This window comes from Panthera pardus, unplaced genomic scaffold (genome assembly GCF_024362965.1).
Source record: "Panthera pardus isolate Hobbes unplaced genomic scaffold, ASM2436296v1 HiC_scaffold_16, whole genome shotgun sequence".
Lineage (NCBI taxonomy): Eukaryota > Metazoa > Chordata > Mammalia > Carnivora > Felidae > Panthera > Panthera pardus.
This window is the reverse complement of record NW_026526721.1, coordinates 11,155,365-11,177,455: the sequence shown is the minus strand read 5'-3', so window position 1 is coordinate 11,177,455 and position 22,091 is coordinate 11,155,365. Positions and strand designations below refer to the sequence as shown.

The window sequence follows — 22,091 nt, the reverse complement described above, 5'->3', positions numbered from 1 at the left end:
TGCCTTCAAGATGACACCAGAAACATGTTCATATGGGGGCGTCTGAGTGGCTCAGTCGGTTAACTGTCCGACTTCTGCTCAGGTCATGATCTCATGGTCCGTGAGTTCAAGCCCCGCATTGGGCTCTGTGCTGACAGCTCAGAGCCTGGAGCCTGTTTCAGATTCTGTGTCTCCCTCTCTCTGACCCTCCCCCGTTCATGCTCTGTCTCTCTCTGTCTCAAAAATAAATAAAACATTAAAAAAAATTTTTTTAATAAATAAATAAATTAATTAATTAATAAATAAAACATGTTCATATGGAGTAGGCATCTCATTTATTTATTTATATTCACTTATTCTCCAATATTTACTCAGCATCTATCACATATCAGTCCCTCCGGTTGGCACTGCGGGCACAAGAGTCTCTTTTTTGAGAATTTACATATTAATTGTTAAGGCCACAGGGTAATGAAGAGATAGACACGGTGTTAGATCGGGCTCTCTAAGAAGCAGACACCAAGACGGGATTAGACAGGTAAGAGATTTCTTGGAGGAAATGCCTGTGAAGGACAAAGGGAGGGAAGCAGAGAAGGCTGGGGGAAGACATCGCAGGTCTGACATCTGTGCAGGAAAGAGGGAAGGCCAGAGGGGAGAGGACTGTCGTACAATTCCAAGAAGGGTTTGTTCAGGTCACTGCGAAGTCTTTGAGCCCAAGTCACCTATCAGAGGAGTACTGTGTATAATAGAAATGAACCTGGGAGCAGCCGGAGGGACATGTGGCCTCAGAACTAATAGAGCAATGGATCCCGAGGGACAGCAGCTGGGGATCTTAGCAGTATCTTTTCGCTTCTGTCCTGTGCATGCTGTAACGCGGTGTGGTTCATGTGATGATGGAGTAAGCATAGGTGCTAAAAAGAGCACAGATGAGGTGCACCTGATCCAGACTTTCCAGACATGTGCATTCCACTCTGCACATGTACCTATATGCACCCGTCTATGCGTACAAGATGTTCCCAGTGTTATTATTGGTTAAAGCCACCCACGAAGGAAACAACCATGTCTGTCAACCCAACGGATACACAGCGGTTTAGCTGGACAATAGAGTAGTTTCAGCGATGAAAATACATGAGCCACAACTACACTCAGCAACTTGGGGAAGGGCCTGGAGTGTGTTCCAGGCAGAAGACAAAGGACAGAAGGGGAAGTGTGTACAGGGCTCAGGGGTTGCAAACACCATGGAGTGACACTGAGGAGTGGCGAGAGGGATGGAGGTAGGTGTGTGTAGGTCGGGGTGGGGGGGTGGGGGGGGGCTACTGCAGAAGGAAGGGCCTTGTAACCAACTCCCTGTTGAGAGTTTGGACTTTACCTTCAGTGCAAAGGAAAAGCCACTGAAGTATTTAAGCTGCGGAGAAACTGAATCAGATGTACGTTCTCAGAAAGATCCTACGGCCTCAGTGTGGGGATATACCTCACAGTACCCAGATGGGTGGCAGTGAGGTGGGCAAAGAAAGGGTTCCTGGTTCTAGAGTGTTGCCTGTGGCACTTGTCCAGGGCTTGCAGCTGTTGGCTTCCAGCTGGAGTCAAATTTAATAGCACCGATTCCCAGGCTTGAAGGTGATCTTCCTGTCAGACCAAAGGCCCTCCTTTCTGCACGTAGGGCCTTTGCCTTAATCACTGAATCATTAACAATAGGAGGAGATTCTCCTATCTGGCTGCTCTCTAATGTCAACCAGGCATATTATGGATTGAAGATAAAGTGTCATCCTTGGTCCCAAAGGCCCTCTCATTTAGATGCTGAACATTTTGGGGGCAGAGGAAGAAAGAAAAAAAAAAAGAATTTGTAAATAACTGATCACTGCAAAAGCTAACCCCTTAGGAATTCCCTTTCAGGAATCATTTAATGATAGCACTATATGTAATGATTCTTTAATTACTAAAATGACTTGTTCCATTTGCAATATTATAGAGGAGCACTGGGTTAACATGGTTGTTTAATATTTTCTTAGTAATTATGTATTTAGTATTAAGTTGTGGACTTCTTTATTCAAGTTGGGAGCTAAATTCCCAAGATATTTCCTGCGTATTCTCTTCAGGTCTTGGTAACCCTAGGCTGAAAGTTCAAGATGATTTATTGTAGGAGGTATCATCGGATAGCTCCCATTATCTTGTAATTTTAATTGCGCGTAGGATTTTTTTTTTCTTTTGGCAGCATAGATAGCTGCTGTTATTGTTGCCATTAAGTTTGTTTTTTTTTTTTTAATATGGGCAATTTGAAAAAAAAATAGAGATTATCTAATACTAAAATATTACATCCTGACTTGGTACGCTCTAAAGTATAAAATCTTCCTGATAGCTGCTTTTGAGGGGTTTGACTTCCTCCCAGACAATTTCTCCATCGCAAAAGATCATTTCCTTCCCGAATATGTTGTCTTTTGGAATCCCCTCTGCCTCCCACACGCTCGTACCCGCCCATCATCTGCCTTAGTAAAAGGAAAGTCCAAAGAAGTTCGGATCAGATCAAGGACACAATTCTGTTTTGACCCTGAGTCAATGGGAAGGCTGCGTTAATAACTCTTGGATATAATTTAATGCCGATGGGCTTTGCTCCTTTTATCAAATCTGTGCAAGCCTTTCTTCTTATAATTAGGGCATTCTCCTCCACACGAATCAACAGAGCCCTAGCAGCACCGGTGAGATGATCCTCGCAGAGGGCTGGACTTTGAGATGATACTTGTATATTGATCTTCTTACCAGGAAGTGTTGACTAGCGTTGTCATGACACCCAGTTTTCAACATTCTTTGGGCGGCCAGGTCATTCAGGTGGTGGATCCTCACAGGCTTTAGGACTATCACTTTCTTTCTTTGGGTTAAAGCCCTGAGTAGGGAGACTATTTAGAGCAATGAAAGATACCCTGTCAATTTTTCAGAAGATTATAATCTCGCTGTGAAGGTTGATGAAGCTAAGACACCCTGAGACAAAAATACTAATACATTGAATTGTAATAGAAGTTTCATGAATTAGGAGCTGAGGAAATAGCACATGGAGGCGGGACCAGAACCAAGGAAAGTCAGTCCAGAATGTCTATTGAAGAGAAACCTGGGATCCATTGTTGCCTCACCGGCTACCGGGCAAGTATCCAATCAGTCACCAACTCCTACAGATTCTATCCCCTCACACCCCTTCCCTCAACTTCTGCCAGCCCCCATCCCCTCTTCGGCCTGTGCCACGCCCTCTGAGCTTGACACAGCTCCTGCACTTGCCCCCTCTGAATCCGTTAGGGTCTGATTACCTTCTGCCTGTTCATGTCCAGCCTTAAAACTGCTCTTTGCTGAGCAGGCCCGGCTTGCACATGTCTTGGGCCTCACCCTGAGCGACGGCCCCCTAGTTTATTTTGCCGGGTGCTCCCGCTCGCTTTATACAGCACCTCCCCTGGGGAAGCCTCGTCCCCTGAAGACCCCTTCAGATGCTTCCTCGTCCCCCTGCACGTCTTCAGCTCACAGCCTTTGTTCCTTTTACTGAATCTAAACTCCTTCCAGGTGCGTTCCGGATTTGGCACTTGCGGAGCAAGAACATAGAGCTGTTTCACACCTCCGACATTATCGACATTTAACATTAACGTCCCCCAACGTTGGCTGTTGAAGACATTGTAACAACGTCAGAAGAAAAACTAAGCTCTTCCCTAAGTGAAGATGCAGCAAGGATTTTGTTTTTTTAAAGTTCAAAAATATAGTATTTCTTCCTAAAAGAGATCTCACTTTTTTTTTTTTTTTTTTTTTTTTGCAGGGGAGGGGAGGCAGAGGAGAAAGTGAGGAAACATTCCATTGAGGCAACCTTTGCTTCACTTTTTTTTTCTTATAAAGTGGAGCCCAAATCTGAGCCGTCTCCCCCACCTAAAAACTTTCTTGATCAAAATTAGAAGAATGATTAGGAAATTAGTGGATCAAAAGAGCTCCAAAAATGCCTGACCTAATAACATATGTATGTTGCGCAAAGTGTTTCGCGCCGAGGGCACTCTGCCAGTGTCATGTGGGAGATGACCCTATAACGGTCTACAAGGGTGGGTGACGGTGTGTGCAAGGGGGTTTGGAACTACCAGAGTTCAGGAGCGCCTGGGTGGCTCAGTCTGTTGGGCGACCCACTTGGGCTCAGGTCATGATCTTGTGCCTTGTGAGTTCGAGCCCCGCATGGGGCTCTGGGCTGACAGCTCAGAACCTGGAGCCTGCTTTGGATCCTGTGTCTCCCTCTCTCTGCTCCTCCCCCTCCTTGCTTGCTTCCTGTCTCTCAAAAATAAACATTTTTTTCTTTTTAAAGAAACACCAGTGAGTTCACTAGTAAGACATTAAACACAAAATAAGTTTGAAATGTGACTTGGGTCTGGGCCATCCGCTGAGGAACAAATATGGACGCTGAGCCGTCAGGCAGAGAAATGGCGGCGTCCTTTCCTCAGGGAGAAGATGATAGGCTGAGGAGAGTGATGACTGACAGCTTAAAATATGACTTGGCTGGACTGTGGGATTATTTTCTCCATTAATTGAACACATGCACATTTCTTCACTTTTTGAGAGTTGCCTTTAGGTGAAGGAGGCCTGTCTTTGACATATCTTTGAGAATTAACGACCTTGTGTGAGCTCAGGGTAAAGCCTTATTATACAGTAATGTAAAATAAGAAGGTAAAAAAAATGATTAAACTGCCCCAGGGCATATGCTGAAGTTACTTTGTAGAAATAGGGTTGGATTTCAACTTCTGTCCTTATTTCTTCTTTTCTATTGTCTCTCATAAAGCCTTACTTGAAGATGAATCAAGATGTCTGGTTAACCAAATCTTAAATCCATACCATATACAATGTTTGGGAGACGCTATGTGGCGGAATAATTTTTTTCTTGTATAACTGAAGTTTTGGATTCTTTCACTAATATCACTCACCTCATTGCCCCTTTCTCCCAGCTCCTGGCTATTAGAATCTCTGCTTCTAGGAGTTCGACTATTTCAGATGCCTCATGTAAGTGATACGTAGCATTTGCCTTTTTGTGTCCGTATTTGTCCTTCAGTTTCACCCGCGTTATCTCAAATGGCAAGATTTCCTTCTTTTTTAAGTCTGACTACTATTCCATCGTACCCCATTTTCTTTATCTGCCCACAGACATTTAGGTTACTTTGATGGCTCAGTCAATGCGAATAATGCTGCAATGAACATAGGAGTACAGGTATCTCTTCAAGGTCTGATTTCAATTCCTTTATTTATTAAAAAAAATTTTTTAATGTTTATTTATTTTGGAGAGAGAGAGAGAGAGAGAGAGAGTGCAAATGGGGGGAGGGACAGAGAGAGAGGGAGACAGAATTTGAAGCAGGTTCCAGGCTCTGAGCTGTCAGCACAGAGCCCAACGCAGGGCTCGAATCCACGGACTGGACCGTGAGATCATGACCTGAGCCGAAGTTGGACATTCACCCGACTGAGCCACCCAGGCGGCTCTCAATTCCTTTATATATGAAACCAGAAGAGGGATTGCTGGATCATATAGGAGTTCTGTCTTTGATTTCTTGAGGAGTCTCCATACTGTTTTCCATAGTGGCTGCACCAATTTATATCCCCACCAACAACGTAGAAGGGTTTCCTTTTTTCCACATCCTCGCCAACACCTGATAACTCCTGACACCATTCTAACAGGTGTGAGGTGATAGGTCATTGTAGTTTTGATCTGCACTTCCCAGATGATTAGTGATATTAAGTACATTTTCACATACCTGGTGGTCCTCCTTTCTTTGCCCATTTTTAAACCAGGTAATCATTTTTGTTTGTTGCTGTTTTTGTTATTGACTTGTATGAGCTCCTTATATGTTTTGGATATTAACCCCTTATCAGACATATAGTTTGCAAATATTTTCTCCCAATCTGTAGGTTGCCTTATCATTCTGTTGATTATTTCCTTCGCTGTGCAGAAGCTTTACAATATCATGTAGTCCCATTTGTCTATTTTGCATTTGTTGCCTGTGCTCTTGGTGTCATGCAAAATATCATTACCAGGGCCAACATCAAGAAGTTTTTTTCAAGGAGTTTTATGGTTGCAGGTCTCATATTTAAGACTTTATCTTGAGTTGATTTTTGAGTGTGGTGTAAGATAAGGGTCTGATTTCATTCTTTTGCATGTAGATATCCAATTTTCCCAAAGCCATATATTAAAAAGACTGTCTTGGGGCGCCTGGATGGCTCAGTCAGTTAAGTGTCCGACTTTGGATTACAGCTCAGGTCATGATCTCACGGGTTCATGGGCTCGAGCCTCGTGTTGGGCTCTGTGCTGACAGTGTGGAGCCTGCTTGGGATTCTCTCATTCTCTCTCTCTCTGCCTGTCCCCCTCTCATGCTCTCTGTCTCAAGATAAATAAACTTAAAAATAAAATAAAATAAAATAAAATAAAATAAAATAAAATAAAATGACTGTCTTTTTTCCATTGTGTATTCTTAGGTCCTTGTCAAAATCAGATGACCATTGGTTGACCATATATGTGTGTTTATTTCTGGGTTCTCTATTCTGTTTGGTCTATATGTCTGTTTTTATGCCAGTACCCTACTGTTTTAATTACTATAGCTTTGTAACATAGTTAGAAATTAGGATGTATGATGCCTTCCACCTTTGTTCTTCTTGTTCAGATTTGCTTTCACTATTCTCTTGTGGTTCCATATGAATTTAAAATTTTTTTTCCCATTTCTCTAAAAATTGTCATTGGGCTTTGCTAGGGATTGCACTAAATCTGTAAATCACTTTGGGTAGTCTGGGCTTTTTAACATTACTTCTTCTAATCCATGAACATGGATATCTTTTCATCTGTGACTGCTTCAATTTCTTTCATCAGTGTTTTATAGTTTTAGCGTACAGATTTTTTTATCTTCTTGGTTAAGCTTATTCCTAAGTACCAGAGTAATTTTAATACATTAACTACTACAGTGATATTTTATAACTCTAAATGCTGACTTACATACATACTACAAAACTCAAAGAATCTTTTGGTGAATTTAAATTTGTACTTATAACAGGAAGACACTAAATTTGCATCAGCTTTCCTTGGGATTTTATCATTTTATAATGAACCCATGAGCATTCTGGTGCTGTGCTTTAAAAAAGAAGAAGTTGAAGGGAGCAAATCAGGGCAGCTGCCCTTCCTCTTCTTCTCCGAAGAAATGGAGTGAGCCTGTGGGCAGCCACCAGATCGGGAAGGCTGGGGGCGCTGTGTTGAGGCATTAAGTAATCAGGCTAATTTCCTTATGCCAATTGACCCCCCTCACTCATCCCTGGGTATTAGCTAGGAAAAACTATGGAGCTTCCAAGAGGAAATACTGAAAGTTGAAGTCAACTGGTGGTAGTGCCCTGGCCTTTGGTTTGGCCTATTACTTTGGGGTCTGTGTTTTCTCATTCCCAAAATGGGATATGTGGCTGATAACAGGAGGGACACCTGAAATAGGGACCATCTTGGAACACCTGTATCTCACTTCTAGAGGTTCAAAAATTCTTTGCTTTCTTCTGTAATTTATTTATAATATTCTTTTTTTTTTTTAACCAAAAGTGAAATTAGTCAGCACTAACCAGGTGATTTGTATTAATGCCTGTGTAGTTTTTCTTTGGAAGAATACAGATTGTGGAGAAGCGCAAGAATAGAAAATGTTAAAACCCAAATATCACAGAGTAGGCGTGTTCAAATCATCTTTATCTTTGGTGGGAGCTGGGAGGTAAGCTACGGGAAATACTAAGGAAGGTCTCTGGATAAGGTGACAAAGGGACTCTAAGTTTACATGGGAATACCTGGTAAATAATATTATTATTAGCACCTTAGTCTGTGTGGTAGGAGACAGGCAGAGGCTGGACTAAGTATGGGCTCAGCCTTCCTATGTGGATCCAAATTTTCTCTATTACTGTTTGACCTGGGCCTAGTTACATAACCTTTGCGTGCCTGTATCTTTGAATCCCTAAAGTGGGAGTTAATAATAGTACGTGCCTCATAAAGCAAGAATTTTTGGAGAGGCATGTAAAAACCTTAGCGTGGTGCCTGACACACAGTAAGTGCTCAGTAAGTTTTACCTCGTGTCATTAAAGCACTTTGAAGGCAAACATTTCACCTACAGGCCCTTTTAATGGGACAAGCATGGGCAGGGGCGACAATGGACACATGCTCAGTCTCTAAGGAGTGGCGCTGGAGAAAACGCACTTTATACAATGCCTGCCAGGGAAAGTACAGCCAATGGTTGGAGGGAAAGGTGAGCCCTGCGTGCCTGTTTTGGGGGTAAAGGGAATGCACCACGAGACTCTCCTCCCTCCAGAGCACGCTCAGGCTCCCAGACGGTTACTAAACGGCTTTCCAAGTTCTCAGCTGGTCCTCTAAATGAACACTGAGCAAACATTTAAAGAATATCGGTTTGAGCCAAAGTATTAGTCTGCCCTTGGCAACAACACGTGGGTCAGACCGGGCTCACACAACAACAGATGCCTGTGTCGCGCCTCACTTTGTCTGTGCAGGCATCGTTGTCAGCGGTTTACGTGCATCAGCTCACTCAAAGGCATCGCGGTCCTGGGAAGTAGGTGCCCTTCACATCCCCTTTCCGCAGCAGCCTGCCAAGGTCAGGCTGCCGGCGAGGAAGGGGCCTGACCCGACCCCGCGCGCAGCGGCTCACAGTCTGCGCCTTGCGCCCACCTCGCAGGGGAAGGGACCTGGGAATCCGCGCCTGCAGCCGCGTGAGGTCGGCTGTGGGCAGGGGGCGCGAGGGGCAGGGTGCACCAAGCATTCCCTGCGCGCAGAACCGTAGTCCTTGGCCGGAACGTTCTGGAACTCCCCTGCGCAACCAGAGGCGGGGAGAGCCCAGGTCCAGCCGCGACCCCGCCCGGAGCAGCGTGGACGCCTAAAAGGTCCCCCGCGCCGAGAAGTCGCGGGAGAGGGGCGCGCGCACGGACGAGACCGCACTGTTTAGCGCACGCGCACACGAGGGCGCACGCTCGCCCGCCGCCCAGGATGAGACGGAAGGCATGGAAAGTTCCAGCTGGTTCGAGAACCGTAGGTAGCTGGAACGGCGGCGGCAGGGTCGGAGGCGGAGTGCGGCCCGTACTGGCCCCTCCTGGCTGGGCTCGCGGAGCCGCCCCCACGCGGGGGCTACGGGGTCGGGGGGTCCCGGCGGGGATGGCGAGCCTGGGGGGAAAGAGACTGTCGAGGGGGCGCGGCGAGGCCGCCTTAAGGAGGGGGCGGGGCGGGCGTGCGAGGGGGGGCGGGGCGCGCCGAGGGGGCGTGGCGGGCCGTCTGCGCAGCTGCCAGAGCCTTAAAGCCCGGGCTCGCGCGGCCGGAGCGTGCTTTCGCCGCCCGGGAGCCTTCCGGCCCAGCAGTCCGTCAGGCCCCCGCGGTTCCCTCCCCTCCTGCGTCCCGTGAACCGGCTCGGTCCGGAGCCGCGCGCGGAGCGTTCGGGCATGCCCCGCTACGAGCTGGCTTTGATCCTGAAAGCCATGCAGCGGGTAAGTGACCTTCCCCCCCCCACCCAGAGCCCGCCTTCCCGCGCGGGCGCCCCCCCCCCACCCCCAGCCGCTAGGCCGTCGCCCCCCGCCCTTCCCGCGCGGCCGGGGGGAGGCCGGGGCCGCGGGCGGGCTGCGGGCGGCGGGCGTCCGCGCTGAGGGGGCGCGCGTGGGCCGGCCGGCGCGGCGAGGCCCCGTGCGCGCGGGAGGCGGGGGTGTGCCCGCGCGGGAGCGCGGCCGCGGGAGGGTGTGCCTCGCACGCGGCCGGCCGGCGGGGCGGGCGGGGGGCGGGGCGGCCGCGGGAGTCCCTGGAAGGTCCGCGGGAGGACACGCGCGAGCGTCCGGCCCCGCTCCCATCGTCGCCAAGCTGCCTCGTCGCCGGTCCCGCCGCCGCCGCCGCCCGCTCCGCCGCCCGCCTCCACACTAGCGCCCGCCGGCCGCCCCGGAGCCGTCCGCGCTCAATAAAACGTCCTCCACAGCGTGTTTGTGTAGTTATCTGGACCACGGGCGTTTGTAACCGGTCTCACGTTAAAAAAAAAAAATCTTTGACTTTTCTTTTTCTGACTTCAGCGAAAATCCTGCTCCGGGTGCCCTTAGCCCGGTTTCATTCATCCAAGTTGTGGCCTTTTTTGCGCCTTCCGGAAGAAATTTTTTCTCCCCCTGCTTTTGATTGCTCTGGAGGTAGGGAATTTCAGGTCTGGAGGGATGCTAAGCGAACCTGCAGCCCGTTCATTGCAAGTGATGGTGTGGCCGAGGACAGGGCCCCGCGGCCGGAAGGCAGCTCTTCGTCCTCTGTTCTGGGTCAGGTACTCCACCAGCCTTCGCCGAAATCCCCATTCTTCCCGTGAATTCGGTAACGTAGAGTGTGGTGTGTGCCCCCCCACCCCCACCCCCAAGCCCAGGTATAATAAAAAAAATAATGATAATAAAACCTGTACCACGTCTGAACTTGGGAAGCAGAGCTGTCTGCAGCTAGATAATCACGCTCTGGGTCAATTTTGAGGAGTAGCTATTCAATGAAGTTTGGTTCAGCTTATTTCAGGCTGGGATCATGGTCCAACCTCTGTAGAAAAACTGGCAGTCAGGGAGCGGTAGGAAGTTGTTACAGTCTTGGCACACTATAAGGTGGGAAAGGACACCAGTGCCTCTTGATCAGGTCCGGAGAGTCTGGTGAGGCATGCCATTGTGTCCCCAGCTTCGTTCTTCCAGAATTTGGAAGAAGATAGGATTGTGTTGTTTAACCTCTGGAGTATCTCCGACCCCCAACCCCGGGTCTTCTGTCTCCATGCTAAGACATTATGCCTAAAGAGAAGAGGAACGAGGGATGACAAAAAGCACATTTTTTAAAAGGATACGTTTTTAACTATGTAGAAATTGGTTAGGCCCTGCCCTTTAATCTGTGCTTCTGAGGCGATACCATAGAGCTTGGGAAACGTGTTTTATTGACATTTATTTTACCTCGTTTTGGGACCAAACAGGTGATCGCTGAAGAGTCCGAGTATAGACCTAATGTTTGTTCATTCCATAAACCTTTGAAATGAAAACGCTGCACTTTGTCTTCAGCATAGCTGCCAAGTACATTGGGTAGTTCACATGGCTCCAAGTAGATTAGTTAAATGTTTTGCCTTTGCCATGTTCTATGTATTTTTTTGTGTTCTGTTTTTTGTATGCTCCTCTATGTGGCGCAGACATTTTTTACTTTAGTGCTAGTTTGGGGAAAATAATTCAATAGTTTCTTTGAAATTCAAGGGGGTGGGGCGACCCACTAGCAGATAATCAAGGTGAACTCCTCCCTGGAGGAGGAGGCCTCCGTGGCCTCTGATAGGACATTGTAACAGTGGTGAAGTTGTGTTGAATTCCTTGACCTGAATAAAAGTAAGATTAAACAACAGCAAAAACACCTTCCCCCCCCCCCCCCCCCCCCCCATAAAACTAGTTTTGGAGGAGGTTGTGAATGTGTAACAAACAGACTTCCTGGTTTTGAACAGTTTTGTTTTCAGTTTAGGAATTGGATTCTAAAATAGCATCAGTGCTTGGGAAAATGAATGAAAAAGTGAACGTTAGGTATGTCATGCAAAATGCCACTTGTGAGCTTGAACACCTTTGGCAGGCCTGGGAAACCTCCGTTCCAGTCTGTGGCAGTTTGTTTCTGCTGCAGGAAGCCTCTTGTAACTTCTCAATTCCAAGTTGCATGTTTTTCATATTTTTAGATTCTGAAACCCCCTCTAATGGTGATGGTTTATCCCCCCCCCCCCCCCCCCCCCCCCGTCTCCCACAACCAACCATTTATGTGTCTTGGAATTGAGGAAATGGGTTTATGTTGACCGTTCTTAACAGGAGACATGGAAGTTGAGACTGTGTTTTTTCCAGCTTTTTGTTTTTTGGATTCCCAGAGAGGTCTTCCTCTTTGTTTCTTTTTTGTGGTACTCTGGAAGCCTGAAGAGCATTCCTAGTCTCTTTGGAGTATGTTACTCTCCCCTCCCCTATTTTATTTCCTTTGACTCCTAGCTGGGCTCCTTAAAAATGAGCAAACAAGAACTTTTAAAATTAAAACACACAATACCGTGTTGAGGCTCAGCATCTCGTGTAGCGGAGACCCAGTGCACTGTAGTACAGTCACTTGTGGGAGTTTCCGTTGACAGATTTCAGGGTGTAGCGTACAGCACGAGTCCTTATTCAGCTATACAATTTTGTGTTGATCAGTCCCTTAGAATTTCCAGTGCTGTGTTCTTTCTCAGTTTGCAACTGGAAGTTAAAGGAGTCTCTGTTTTTGTTGCATTTCCCAGTTTATACATTCATGAATGTAGTTAGTTACCAGTCCTTCCAAGACCAAATTTATTTGGCAGGTGCCATTTAGCTTGAAGTTTGTTTTAATGTGTGTATATAAAAAAAAGTGGTCATATTTTTGTTTCTCCCCGACTTTTAATTTAGCATGAAAAGTAGGTAGGTGAAAGTGTGGCTAAATTCTGAAATTAGAAATGGTAAAGTAATGGATGTTGTGAAACCAGGCCTTTAAAGGTGATGACTAAAGCCATTTGAAAAGATGGTTGGTTGCTTAGATCATTCTTAGATTATATTTATAGAAGAAGGGTTTCCAGAATAAAAAGATTGGAATCTTGATATACCTATATCAGGTAGCATCGGAGTTTTCTGACGACTGAGAAACTAACTGAGATGGAGAGTTCCTTCTTCACCTCCACCTTGTCCTCTTGCAGTGGGAACACTCAAGTAGAGAGAGGAGGGGTGATGCATTTCGGGTGAGGTCTGACACTGACTCCTGAGGACCTTTCTCTGGCGAGTTTGAGAAAATGGCTGATGTCCTTTCATTTCACCTTGAAATTAGATTTTAAAGATTGGTATTTAATTTCAGTTAGGCGGAAGACAGCTGCCAATATGTGAATGATAAAGCCACGTGCTGTGTAAGAAAAGCCTAGGAAAAGCTGTGTAAATTGTGTAAAATTTTTACTTTTAGGATGGGTTCAGGAAGAAGAATTTTGAGATGAAAAAATCTATGCAGAACATTTATATTCTGTGGTTGCTTTGCTTAGGAAGTTTTTTTTTTAAGTTTAGGAACATTTTAATTGTCATGTGTTAGTATGTTTCCCAGAGTTGGCATGTTTAAAGTTGTGAAAACCCTGAGCAAATATCTTTTCCTGAAGTTTTCCCATGGCTACTCAGGAATTTTTACATGAAGAATTAAAGATTAGTGGTTTAAATAACTAGTTTAATTGCTAAATGAATGCCCATGTGTACAACAGAATAGTGTTTATTTATCTTGTATATACTTTTCTAATAGGAATAAAATAGCAGATAGCTACTTTGGAAATCTTGAGTTCTTTTCCATTAAAAAAAATTTCACTGGTCATTTTATGTTTAATACTCTCATTTTAAATTTCATTGGAAAGCAGATTATACTTTAAATTTTAAAATCAGTCATTGAAATAGTTCTTTGCGAAGAGTTTTATGTTGTAATCTGAGTTTAACTTACAGCCTGGGTTTTACAAGTTTAGAAATAGAAGTGTAGTGATATTCCAATCCTTGAATATTTCTACAATTTCTGTAATTCCTATAGAAAGCAGTAGGCTTTCTGATTGTGCGGTGAAGAGTCTTCTATTTTTCTTTACTACAGTCTTTTTGATGAGAAAAACTGGCAACAGTTTTGTGTTTGTTCTAGAGTTGTTTCCACCATAGAATCCTCTGAAAGTAATATCTACAGAATGTTTGCATTTGAGATCCCTTTTGGAGACATAAAGTGCTAATGATAATGAACTCAAGTATGGGACTGGCCAAACCTAGGTCATTGCAGCTTGGCTTGTTGGCAACATTTGATCATGAGGAAATAGTGACATTTCTGCTCTCAGGTGGTGGCAGACAAAAGTTCAAAAGGAAACCTCTTTGTTCTAGCTGTCAGATGGAGAAGTTAGTCTTTTTCTTCTCTTGGGCCCTCCTTGAACAGCTTAGCTTGTATCTTTAATAATCACCCTTTGTGTTTTGTCTGCTTGAAACCAGACAACTGAAAATAGTTCTCCAGTAATGAAAGACTTGAGCCTTGTGGGCAATGTTATACTCTCATTTGGTATTAAAGTTTTCTTGGGTTACAGCTCATTCCCGCAGCAAGTGATTGAAGAAGGAGTCCTGTTCCTGCCCCTGAGCTACAGCTAAGGTACAAGGAGTGGCTTGGGGGTAAGGAATCCTTCCTCACCAGATGTGGTTTGTATTTGTTAAGACTGCTTGTCGGAAGTTGACATTTCTGCACTAATTTTTATTTTCTTAATTGTTACTCATGACCCGCACATTCGTTACTCATGTTTATAGGTTTTTAAAATCTGGGAATTTATGTGCAGACTGCTATTGAATCTTCTCACCTTTAGATCACAAAATCACTTTAAAGGAAACAAAGAGTTTGAGAGCAATGAGGGACAAATTCTAAGGTAATAATTTTCATTCAGTTGCCTTTGCTGTATTTGTAGTACAAGCATAATTTTTCTGTTCCTTATAAAGAATACCTCTTCTTAGTGCAAGGCAATGTTCTTACCCAACAGGGATGTCAACACATGTTCTCTCTTAGTGGAGCCAAATTTAAGGAAATCAACCAAATTTAAGGAATGTCTGGTAAGGTATTAATATATTTAAAGGAAAAACTGCCCTTAGGAGTTTGGAAAAGGACAGTTAATCCAATTCTCTTATCTTTGTTCTATGCTACAGCAGGGAGTCGGCAGACTGTGGCTCACAGGCCAGTTTAGCTGCCGCCTGTATTGTATGGTTTGTGAGCTTGGAAAGAATTTTACATTTTTAAGTAGTTGGGGAAAAAAATCAAAAGAAGGATAACTTATGATGTGAAAATTTTATGAAATTCAAATTTCAGTGTCCATAAATGTAGGTGTATTGGGACATAACCCTGTTTATTTTTTTATATTTGTTCTCACCCTTTACAGAAGAAGTTTGCTGACCCTTGATTTAGAGTATACAAACAAAATTTCCTAGGTTCAGTATTAGCTTTACGGTGCTGTTTTCTGACATTTCTGCATCAGTGCCTTCCATTTTCCTCCTCCTATTACTATACCTTTTACTTTCATATGGATGATTTGCCTTTTTTTGGTAACAAGCCAAGAACCCTGGCGTTTTGTGCTCTTCTGTGTGCTGGTTATATAGCCTCCTGGATGTCCCCTTGGCACTGCAAACTCAATATGGTTCAGACTTGAGTCGCCTACCCTAAAACTGGTCTAACTTACTCTGTGGCTTCTCTGTCTTCTGTCACCTGTGGCTGAGCAAATGCAACTCCTTATATTCCTGCAGTCCCAATCCCATGTGGTGTCTTCTCTGCTCAGGTTGAACCACTAATATTTCTATCTTGATTCTTGCAGTTTCTTAGCTGGTCTCTAACACACTGCTGAGGGGAGGATAATTAATGCCTGTAGTAAATATGTTTCTTGGAGTACAAAAATAGTTCTTGAGATGCTGTAAGACCATCAAATTCAGATTCAGTTGAGATTCATTTTTAAGTAGGAGATAATACAAAGCATTGTATAGTGGTGGCTTTCTGAGTACTTCATTGTCTTTCTGTAATAGTTGATTGTGTCAACACTTGCCAAATTCCAGCACACCTCTCTTTTTCAAGAGACATTCAGAATGAAGTCTGGCATCTAAGGCCACCTGTGATAGAATGCCCGACTTTTTTGTTTTTAGACTTCATATCAATTTCTTTCATTCCCCTTTCCATATATCAAGTAAACAGACCTGTTGTAGATCTCCATAAATACCATTACGTTTCATTTTCTTTGGTGCCTGTGTCATCCTGCTTTTCTTGGAATGCCCTCCCTTTCCATATTACCCATGATATACATGAAAACTTGCCTCAAATTCATTTTCACTTCGTTAGTACATTAAAAAAATATTGAGGGAGGGCCTGCACTGTTGGGGGAGTATAGACTGTAATTTTTCCTTTGGATTTGCATGGTGTTTTCCTGTGTCTTATCACACGGATCACTTTCTACTGCATATTGTAGTTACTTGGTGAATGTTTACCTTCTTTGCTAGATTACAAATTCTTGAGAGTCCAGCCTGTTTCATTTCTGTCCTCTCCGCTGCTCTGCACTGCACATGTCTGTGTTCACTTAGCTACCTTATGGGATTCCTACTCTCATCTCTGAAACAGTTTTGGGTGATAGCATGCTGACCTCTTGTGTTAGTGAATTGCTTTCAAGTCAGTGCACTTGGCTTGCACTGGGCAAGATATATGCCTACCAGAAGTGGTGTTCGTTTTCAAGACTATTTGATGGCAGGTAATCTTGTTGTTATAATAATTAAATATCATGTAAACTGATAAAATGAGTGCAAAACTTTTTTTTCCCCTGAAAACCAAGTTGGATTCTTTGGAAAGACTTGATAAAGGTGAGTTCCTAAAATAATGGCTGTAGAATTAGATATGGCCGTAGTAACTAAAAGTTTGGGAGGAAGAACATTAGTCCCAAAGGATTCTGTGTGCTTTCCACTTTAATGAAACTGAAAATGGAAATTGTAGATGATGCATTAATAGGTGTGGTTTAGATCAAGCAGAAGGAACTTCAATCAGCAAGGCGCTCCTCCTCATCGATCCCATTCTCCAAGTGCTTTGACCCCATATTAAGATTGGCAAATGAATGTACATTTATGTGTTAAACTTAAATAAAATGTTTAAGGTACGTATGTATGATATTTTGACTTCCTGCTTTAGCGTTAATCCCTTTTTTTTTTTTTTTACCTGTTACGTTTGGATATGATTGGGGTATGAAAGCTTCTGCTTCAGTAAGTGTTCTGATTTTTGTTTTCTAAATGATTAGAAGAACATAAGACCCTCAATGAAGATACTGGTTGTATTATGTCGAAATAAAGAACTGGCACGGGGATACTAGAAAGAGCTAGAGACAGATCGACCTGGTTTTGGTTCCTGGCACCTATCTCCTAGGGATCTTAACCTTTTTGGATCTTCATTTCCTCGCTGTAAAATGGGAGTAATCTCTAAGTTGGAGAGTCTGAAGATAAAGTGGTAACATGACCTTGGAGGTAATAGGTGTTCAGTATGTCACCGAAGTAGCTTTGTGATATCAGGCAAGTTATTGAACTTTTATTACGTAGTTTTTCATTATGGCCGCTTTATTGATGAGAAGACTCCAAAAGGTAAATTTTTTTTATATGTAAGTTGTTTTATCAGAATCTGACAGTTAGTCAGACCTGGAATATGGTAGTTGCTCAGTAAGTATTTGAATTTATAACATGAGTCATACTGCATAATAGCTTGCATACAAATTAAGCAAGGGCAAGCTTTTGATTATAGGAGATGTAGCGTGTGAGTATGAGGGTTCCCACGAACCCCACCAGCTTAGAACAATCTGTCAGACCGATGTCCATCATTTATATTAACAACTGCTGGCTTTTGCCAGGCACTGTGCACTGGGACTCCTCATAAAGAACTACACTATTTGCATCTGGTCTTTGTGTTATCATTCCCATCCAACTTTATTATAACTAGTGCTTAGTAAGACAGTATTTTAGGTGAGAAGTTGGGAAAAGTGACAAATAGGGAAAATCTAAACAGAAGAATTACTTTGGATAGGCTCTTAATTATTAAGGTGACTTGAGGCAAGTGTAGGGGGAAACAGTATTTTGATTTATTCAGTGAGTATTCGATTGCTAATGTGACCAAATTGCTAAAGCTGTAAGGGTGAACTCTTGGGTACGAAAAACAGATGGAGCAGATAGATGATAGCCCAGTTGATTTCTCACACTCCATGGTATTTTCAGTTAGTATTCTATTTTTCATTTCTGATGCAGCATTGTATTATAAAACTAAATATTTCATTTTAATTGGTGATTTTAAGAGATTTGTTCCATTCCTGTTGGTACAGATTTTACTTTTATGAAAGAATTAAAACTATTTTACAGCCCCTGTTGCTGGAATGTACATATTTATTTTATTAATATGCTTTTATTTATTTTTTGTAGTAATTGTTTTGTGAGCCAGGAATACTCGTGATCTAACGAGTCCAAGATAAGATCTTCTACAAGAGAATGTGCATTTTTTTTGATGTTTACTTAACTGTCAATCTTTTAAATCCAACTTTATTTCAGACTTAATTTGTGACTTTGTACCTGATTATTTTATTTTGCTGAAGTTGCATAATGGGATTGGGGATGGTATGAGGTATTGGGCACCATTTGAAGCACACTTGAGAAATGTGTATATGTGAGTCTATAACGGAAGAAACCAGACTGTGACCAAGAGGAATAGCAATGCTGGTAACTTAAGTCCTTTTCATTCTGTTTGGGAGCCGGCAATGTGAATGTAAATGTATTCGTGAGTTAATAAAAGCTACTTAACAAAGTTGCCTGAGGAATAGCCAGGATGTGTGTTGGATTCTTTTAACTATTGTGTTTTAAAACCGGGTAAGTATGAACTGTCGTCCTCGGTTTAGATTAAATTTTGTCCTAGTTCGGAGTGTCTCAACTCAAGACTGCAAAGGGTTGGGAGGGCCTGTGGCAAAATGGAAGGGCTGCTGGGTGGAGGAGATTGTGTGTCCTGGTAGGGACGGTGCTTGTTAACCAAGTCTGTTGCCTGGGAACGTGGGTCTGGTTTTGCCAGCTTGTCCTTTTCTGCCCTAGTGTTCGCAGCCAGAAATCCAGATTTTATAGAAAATTTGATATTTAAGATGTTGGCAATTAACTCAAAAATATTTAAACACGATGAACCAAATGAAATCTATCTGTTGGTCAGATATGCTACCATCTTAGAATCTATGATTGAGATCATTGGCCTTAGACATTTTTTAAAGGTGTCCCTGATGGTCTTTAGACTTCTTTTAGAATTTAGGTTTCAGAAATTGCTGCTCACATGTTGATAAACTCACTTTTTAACTGGTCATTGGTTTACGATAGGACTAACAGTTAATTACTATAAATGGCAAACATGTTTAATTCTTAAAAGTAGTATTGGTTTCTAGTTGGGGCTACTGTGTTAGGTATGCCCATTTAGGCTAAAGTGTACGTATAGACTTCAGAGACTTGCACAAGAACTGCAGTATGACTTAATGTAAATTGTCAGAAATTAGTATTTTTAGTACTACACTTTTTTTTTTTGTATTTTGTATTTTAAGCATGCATTAGTGCAGTTTGGTTTATACCTATTGTACTAAGCTGTTTGGGGTTTGCAGTACTATTTTGAGCAGACAGCTTGTCGAGAAAATGAAATTTTTTGAAGTTTGCATTAGCTTATATGACCCATGAGCCTTGGAATATAATATTACCCTGAAAAAATGTAGGTGCTCTTCCAGTCACAGTTAGAACAAGGGGATGATATAGTATTTTTTTATTGTATTAACAATTTTTTTTTTTTATTTTTGAGGGAGCAGAGAGCGCGAGTGAGCAAGCATAAGTGGGTGAGGGGCAGAGAGAGAGAGGGAGACACAGAATCCAAAGCAGGGTCCATGCTGTGAGCTGTCAGCACAGAGCCTGACGTGGGGCTGGAACTCAAGAACCGTGAGGTCATGACCTCAGCCGAAGTCGGATGCTGAACTGACTGAGCTACCCAGGCGCCCCTAGTATTTTTATTTTTTTAATGTGTATTTATTCTTGAGACAGAGACAGAGCATGAACAGGGGAGGGGCAGAGAGAGAGAGAGAGAGACATAGAATCCAAAACAGGCTCCAGGCTTTGAGCTGTCCGCACAGAGCCCAATGCGGGGCTTGAACCCATGAACTGTGAGATCATGACCTGAGCCGAAGTCGGACACCCAACCAACTGAGCCACCCAGGAGCCCCAGCTAGTATTTTTATTTTTGACCAGGGCTTCATGTTTCTGTAGATTGGAAGCCAAGTTATTATCTTGACTGACATTTTTTGTCTTTGTTACTTCCCCACTCTCACTTCATATACATAATAGCAAATTAAAAATCTCAGGTCCATCTCAGGTTCTTTCCTGCCTTTCTAGTCCTGCTTCTCCCCGCCCCCCCCCCCCCGCCCCCCCAAATTCATTTTTACCATGATTGCAGCGTCCTGGTTAAGGCAATCCCTACCCACTTTGGGGGACATTTCAGGAGTGGTTGGTGTGGGTGAGAGCTTAAAAACAGAATTGCACGTGAAGAGTGTGGATTTAACAAAACCATAATCTGAACCTCTTCAACTTGGAGCCCTCAGTGCTTGAAAACTGGCTTCGGTTGCTTCTGCCCCAGAATCCAGAAGTGCTGGTGTTGTCTTCATTTGGACTTTAGTTTTTAAATGTTCTTGTTGACACCCACCCTTACTGTTAAGATGCTGGAGTTTTCGTCAAGAGACCCAAGTGCAGCTATCATATAGCCAGACTGCTGTGGAGTAGTCCAGTGTGGGAACATTCTCAGGGTGGTGATCAAGACCTTAGCTGCACTTGGATTTCAGGTGCTGAGAAGGTCCTGGACTTGAAACCCATGTGTAGCCTTTGCTTTAGTTAGATGGGTAGATTATGAATATAAAATACCGTTCAGTTCTGGTTTTGATTCAGTGTTAAGGTGAGTGTTGGTGAATGAAAGGCTAAATTTGAGAGTAGGGTCTGTGCCAGGTGTATGTTACATATAGAAAAGATGTACTTTTAAAAAAATCGGTTGAACCTGTTAAGTAAATGTATGATCCAGTGATCCGTTGTTTTGATTCTCATTCTTTTGCTGGTATGCTATTTGCCTTCTGTTTTGTTAGCATACTTCACACAGTTGCTTTCTCATATACAGTAATTGCGGTTTTGAAAACCTTAGACACCACCTTTCCATTAGGATGAGCTTAAGTCCGTAGTAGCTGTAGTAGCGGTGTCGGTCTCAGGAACCATTCTCGTGTGGGCTAAGGGCCAGGAGTGCTTGCCAGGTCAGTTTAAGAAGACTGAGGTGAAGAAAAAGTCGTCCTGATAAAGTTTTTTAAATTAAATATTTTATCTGATTAGGCTGAAATAATTGGAAGCTGTAACTTAAGCATCTTCGAATTTCTGGCATTCATGGAAAGCAGTTGTGATCCTATTTTTCCGGATTTTTTAGACCAGTCTCCTTTCCTATCTTTGAAATACAAGGGGAAAATCTAGCTGCATTCGTAGTCTGTAACACCATACCCCAGTTGTATGTTCACTTTTTACATTCAATTCAAGCCATGATTTCTACCAATCCTTCCAAATAGAAGTAAAGTTATCCTGTTTTGTGGTCTTACTTTTTACTTCTTGAAAATCTTGTATACCCCAACCTTTGAAGAAAATTAGAAAGTTAAAGAGTTTTCCAACCAAATGTATCTGCTTGAGGAAACATCCCAGTTTCAGGATCTTCTATTTATGCCTTGGCCTCCTGGGAGAATTAGAATCTGGTCTACAAGAAGGCTTGTGTTTATATTTTCTGGCCCTTGTTACATGGAAAAAGAAAATTTTGGCATGTGTTCCTTCTAGGAATCTTTTTTCCAGGAATATAAGACATCAAGTTGGATGAGCACAGAAAACATGAAGGTGAACCACAGAGTTGACATGGTGGATGTTCTCCTTCTTAACCTTCTGTTTGATACTACCTAGTCCTTAGTGGGTAGTTCAAGCAGGGTGTGTGTGTGTGTGTGTGTGTGTGTATTTTCTCCTTCAGTACTCGGCCATCTTAAGGGTGAGGTGGTGTGATCTCCATTTTCCAAGTGAAAAAACCTGAAGCAGAAAGGTGCCGAGGGTCACACAGCTCAGTGGCTGGGCCAGCATCTCACGAGCAGTCTCAACCTAGAAGCAAGCTCTGCTTTTCATCACTGTATCTGTAAAAGGAGTTTACAGCATCATGGTGGTACAGTTAAAGTCCCTTTAGATTGAAAGAAGTAGTTCACATCTATTTTGAGTGCCTGCAGAGAGGACTGGCAGTACCATGTTTTGGGGGAATATAGTGGTAAACTGGAAGACAAAGTTCCAGCTTTCTTGGAGCTTACATTCTAGTAAGGGAGACAAACCAGCAGATGCTAGAGAAAGCGTGATGAGAGACAAATGTGGCAAATTGCATTTTTGTTAGAGTGCTCAGGCAAGGCGGAAACTTCAGTGGAGTCTTAAGTACACTGCTGCCGGTAACTGGGGGCAGAAGAGATGAACAAGTGCAGATATGTCGGAGTTCTGTGTTAGCTTTGCATTCA

The 22,091-nt window shown here is 43.3% G+C and overlaps 2 protein-coding genes across 4 annotated transcripts in view; both read left to right on the top strand.

Annotated features, from left to right (window-relative positions):
* The first annotated feature begins 8,627 nt into the window (after positions 1 to 8,627).
* The window catches only part of SLC5A3 (solute carrier family 5 member 3), a 35,329-nt gene continuing 21,865 nt past the window's right edge, over positions 8,628 to 22,091 (top strand). Inside the window, exon 1 of one of the 3 annotated variants that reach the window (XM_019420258.2) lies at positions 8,628 to 9,016. The gene's annotated coding sequence lies outside the window, so the exon portion shown is untranslated. Of the gene's footprint in view, positions 9,021 to 9,351; positions 9,466 to 22,091 lie in introns of those variants that run through there. The other 2 variants (XM_019420256.2, XM_053903101.1) reach the window with 2 other exon arrangements.
* The window catches only part of MRPS6 (mitochondrial ribosomal protein S6), a 66,920-nt gene continuing 54,109 nt past the window's right edge, over positions 9,281 to 22,091 (top strand). Inside the window, exon 1 of the mRNA XM_053903102.1 lies at positions 9,281 to 9,465. Within this exon, the coding sequence (XP_053759077.1) occupies positions 9,421 to 9,465 (45 nt within the window). The 5' untranslated portion in view covers positions 9,281 to 9,420. The remainder of the gene's footprint in view (positions 9,466 to 22,091) is intronic.